A 4,774-nucleotide genomic window follows, 5' to 3' on the forward strand; every position below is an offset into this window, starting at 1 on the left:
AAAAAAAAAAAAAAAAAAAAAAAAAAAGAAGAAGAACTTCCTATCTGAGGCACTTTTCCTCCCAATGGCAGCCTCCTGCAATCACAGACAGAATATCCAGGGGCACTTAGTATTTCAAATATTATGCAAGGAATATTTTTGTTTCTTCAGTGCTTGAGGAGTAGAGGGAAAGAAGAGCTCATTTCACATTCTCAAGCACTGAAGTGTTGCACTGTCTCATTGGTGAGATGAGATCTTGGCTTCCTTCTTCCCCAGAATTTTATCCCATTTTGCACTAACACTGCTTTTGTAAGAGACCTTGACTAACTGTAGCCTTTATCACTCACAGCATCTGCAGGCATTGCTGTATCCCAGCGGAAAGTGCGGCAGATCTGCGACCCCATTCAGCAGATCCTGATCCAGCTGCATAAAGTCATCTACATCACGCAGGTCAGTGTCTACAGTGGTACACACCTCTCAGCCACAAGGTCAAAGCTAACATAGCTGAAAACACACAGCCTTGTGGGAGCCTGAGTTAGAGTGACCACGGACATGTTCTCACCCCTTCGACCACATGTATGGGGACCAGCCTAGAAGTAAACCTGTCCAGTTTTCTCCATGGCGTCTACCTGTGCTCTCCATCCTAAAACAGATGTCCACCCAAGTGGATTTTTATTGTGGTGTGCAAAGGAGGACAGAGCTAGGTTGCTTTTCTACAAGTAGCTCTATCATAGGAATAAGGGAATAGGACCTCTCCTTTCTTTCATTTTTTTTTTTTGCCTTAATATTTTTTATTGGATATTTTACTTACTTACATTTCAAATATTATCTCCTTTCTCAGTTTGTTGTCTGAAGACCTCCTATCTCTTCCCTCTCCCCTCTGCTTCTATGAGGGTACTCTCCCACCTTCCCACCAATGCCTACCTCACCATCCTGGCATTCCCCTACACTGGGGAACCAAGCCTTCACAAGACCAATGGCTGTTCCTCCCATTGATGCCAGATAAGGCCATTCTCTGCTACATATGTGGCTGGAGCCATGGGTCCCTTCATATGTACTCTTTGGTTGGTGATTTAGTCCCTGGGAGCTCTGGGGGTTCTTGGTTGATATTGTTGTTCTTCCTACGGGGTTGCAAACCCCTTCAGCTCCTTCAGTCTTTCCCCTAACTCCTCCATTGGGATCCCCATGCTCAGTCCAAGGTTGGCTGGGAGCATCTGCCTCTGTATTGGTCAGGTTCTGGCAAAGCCTCTCAGGAGACAGCTGTATCAGGCTTCTGTCAGCAAGTACTTCTTGGCATCTGCAATAGTGCCTAGGTTTGGTGTTCATATATGGGATGGATCCCCAGGTGGGGCAGTCTCTGGATGGTCTTTCCTTCAGTCTCTACTCCATACTTTTTGTCCCCATATTTCCTTTAGACAGGAAAAATGCTGGAGGACCTCTCCTTTCATCTGATTTGACAACACAGCCTCTCAAGGACATGAAAGCCAGACTTCCCCCACCCTGCCCCATTTCCATAATACCCAGGACTATTAAGACTTCCTATTTGTGAATCTGAGTAATATTTCAGTTCTGAAAAGTTCAGGGCTGAAGAGTAGCCTGCTGAATAACTTGGTACTCCTTCATCTAAGGCATGTTCTACTTACTAGTGACATTTTTCTTTTTTTAAGAAGTATAGATATTTGGGTAAGAAAATAGGTACTATCTTTGAAACTCAAGATAGTGTCATCTGATGCTTTTGTTAAATCCTTCGCTCATTTGTCCTATAATTAGGAAGCACCTATTCAAGCAACAGACACTGTTCTAGGCTTTGAGAGGCACAGATGTCTTAACCATCATAAGCTTGATGAGCATTAGAATCAGCATGACAGAAATGTGTGTGAGGGACTACCCAGATCACATTGATTGGAGTTGGAAGACCCATCGCAAATGTGGCTGCATCATGAGCTAGTCCTGGGCTGAGTAATCAGGAGAAAGGGAACTGAACATGAGCAGTAGTCCAGTGTGACCAGCTGTATTCTGCTTCTGGAAGGAACCTTCCCTGCTGTGACAGACTGTAAGCCCCACAACTGTAAGCCAGAGCAAAATTTACCTCCTCTCTTCCTCCCTCCCCCTCCTTCCTTTCTTTCTCCCTCCCTCCTTTTCTTCCTCTTCCTCCTCTTCTCTCTGTCCCTCCATCCTCCTTCCCCTTTCCTCTCTCTCCCTTTCTCACCTTCTCCCTCCCTCCCTCTCTTCATCCCTCCCTTTTCTCCCTCCTTCCCTCCCTCCATCCTTTTCTTCTTATTTTCCCCCTTCCCCTTTACTTTCTCCTCCCTCTCTCCCTTCCTCCTTCCCCTCTCCCTTCTCCCCTCTTTTCTTCCCTCCTACCTCCCTCCCACCCTCTCTCTCTCCTCCTTCCCTTTCTCCCTCTTTCTATTGCTTTATTTATTTTTATTTATTTTTATTTTTATTTTTTATTTTTGGTTGTTTGAGATAGGGTTTCTCTGTGTAGCCCTAGCTGTCCTGGAACTCACTCTGTAGACCAGGCTAGTCTCGAACTCAGAAATCTGCCTGCCTCTGCCTCCCAAGTGCTGGGATTAAAGGCATGCGCCACCACGCCTGGCCTTCTATTGCTTTTGTCAGTGTTTTTTTTTTTTTTTTTTTTTCCTAAGCAACAAGATAAAGAAGTAACCCTGATTACCTTGAGAACAAAAGAGCTACCATGAGAACTGTTGGACTCAGTTATGATGAGTCTAGTTATGCTTCCAGAGTCTGAAGAAAGGTACTGCAGGCATGTGCACTAGCTGCCTCCTGGTACAGAAGATGTGCACTCAGACTTCATCTATCATCACAACCCCATCCTGAAAGACAAGACCAAAAATGTTGATTTCTATAAGCTAGGGGCTGCTTAAGACTGTAGGAAACACTGCCAATTTATAATTAGCACCTACTATTTCTGGGAAGCTTGTATATTCTTTTCCTAGTAGATGGTCACTTTGAAAAACGGTTGCACATTTTCCTGGGGAGAGTGCAGAAAAAATTTATGGAGAGTTCCTGTTGTAATGTTTGAGGGTTCCTTATCCAGGGATTCCAGCTTCCCTATTAGCCAGGGCCATTGGCTGGGCTCTGAGTCAAGTCTGAAAACGATGAGGGGCAGAGACAGTTCACTAAAACAGCAGCAACTCAGGATGGAACTTTGCCTACCAAACCTGCGGTTCCTTTTCTGCTGTTACAACAAACAAACAAAAACACGGCACAATACAACTACCAGCTTCCTTTCTGTAGTTGCTTCCACCAAAGCTTGCAATAGCCAAGATGCTCTGTCAGCAGAGCTTGCTTCTCTGTGGTGAGTACTCCAGCTGGCCACTGGGGATCTGGTTTTATCACTCTGCTTCTGTGGTCAGATTCACCAGACTCCTGTATCGGTCAGGGTAACACGGCCAGCAAAAGAGAACAACTTCACGGTCTGCATTGGGTCCAGGGCCCCTATTGCTCTCTCCAGTGCTGTTTTGGAAGAAATACCTTCCAGAGGTTCTGGGTTGACTTAAGCTGGGGAGGGATGTGCAGACCACAGGTCAGCAGATAGTACATCACCCAAATCACCTCACCATTCCCACATCTCTGCACTCGTGAAAATTCTCACCTCTGTAAGCTCTGGCATATTATCCCTACGAAACCCAAGCTTTCCTTGGAGCAATTAGTCTGCAGGAACCAGCCCATCCAATGCAGAATCTCGGGTGTGAGTCCTCTTGCCTGTGGGCTTAGCTGGATCTTGTGCTCTATTAATTCCTCCTCATATAATAACCATCGAATATACAGTCTCACACACTGTGAGGTGGCACTGCTTTGTATAGTCTGTGAGTTTGGAGCATGTAAACCAACCACTTCCTCCTGAGCTCTCTTATGGATCAGCTCTCATGAGTCGTATGGAGAGCTGATGGGTTATGGATTTGGCCCTCATCCCTGGGTGCCTTGTGGAGAACATGCATGCCTTTTTAAGATCTCTGTTCCCAGTCATCTTTTCCAAACTTCAAGAAGGGAGAGGGGAGTTTGTTTCTTCAGAACAGAGTAAAAAGTTATGTCTGCTGATAATAAAAGCTGAAAGTGGCTTGAGTTTAAGATTCCAAGCTTCATCAGGGTTCAGAAAAATGCCCCCATTTCATGCTCTGGGGCCCAATTCAGTACCTTTAGGACTAAGGCATTGCACCCAAGAAGAGGTCAAATATGGGAATAGAAAGTTCTACCCCAGGCTCAGTGAGGTTTGCTGAGGTGCTGTGCTGGGAAAAATGTAACACCTTCCGTTGGAGACAGGCAGACCATCTACTCTGAGATTCCTGCTGAAGGCTGCTGGGAGTCAGGACATCAAGGTGATGTGCTGTGAAACACCTTCCATAGGACAGGAAAGGGTACTGTAGGAGGAGGTAGGGGAGGGTTGGTAGAAATGTCTGGAACACTGTCACCTACCACTGAATATGACTAGGAGCAGCCACCAACCAGCTGTGATCCCAGCAGGTATAGATAAGTGTTTGCTGTTAGAGCCAAGCAAAGTCAGAGCATCTTTAACTAAGAAGGACAAGCTCTCCATCCTCTCTAGGGTCTCTTAGCAGTTCTTATGTACAGAATGTAGTATGTAGCCATTGAGCCATAGAGAAATGCCCTGGTGCCCTAGCAGGAAAATCAGGATGTCCTGACAGGCACTGATTACCACTTACATTGGGGGATAGGCAGACATAGCCACTCCTTTCTTTGACACTGCACAACCTCTCTGGTCTTATGGCTTCTCTGGTGTCACTTGCCCCTTTCTTTGGGACCTTTTTTT

General features: G+C 45.8%; 1 protein-coding gene across 6 annotated transcripts in view; it reads left to right on the forward strand.

Moving 5' to 3' along the window:
* Nek10 (NIMA related kinase 10) overlaps window positions 1-4,774 on the forward strand; it is a 228,364-nt gene that overhangs the window by 192,128 nt on the left and 31,462 nt on the right. For all 6 annotated transcript variants that reach the window (XM_031361786.1, XM_031361785.1, XM_031361787.1 and 3 more), the window contains one exon: window positions 329-429. In XM_031361786.1, the coding sequence (XP_031217646.1) occupies window positions 329-429 (101 nt within the window). The remainder of the gene's footprint in view (window positions 1-328; window positions 430-4,774) is intronic.

The sequence above is a fragment of the Mastomys coucha genome, unplaced genomic scaffold (genome assembly GCF_008632895.1).
Source record: "Mastomys coucha isolate ucsf_1 unplaced genomic scaffold, UCSF_Mcou_1 pScaffold9, whole genome shotgun sequence".
Taxonomy (NCBI): domain Eukaryota; kingdom Metazoa; phylum Chordata; class Mammalia; order Rodentia; family Muridae; genus Mastomys; species Mastomys coucha.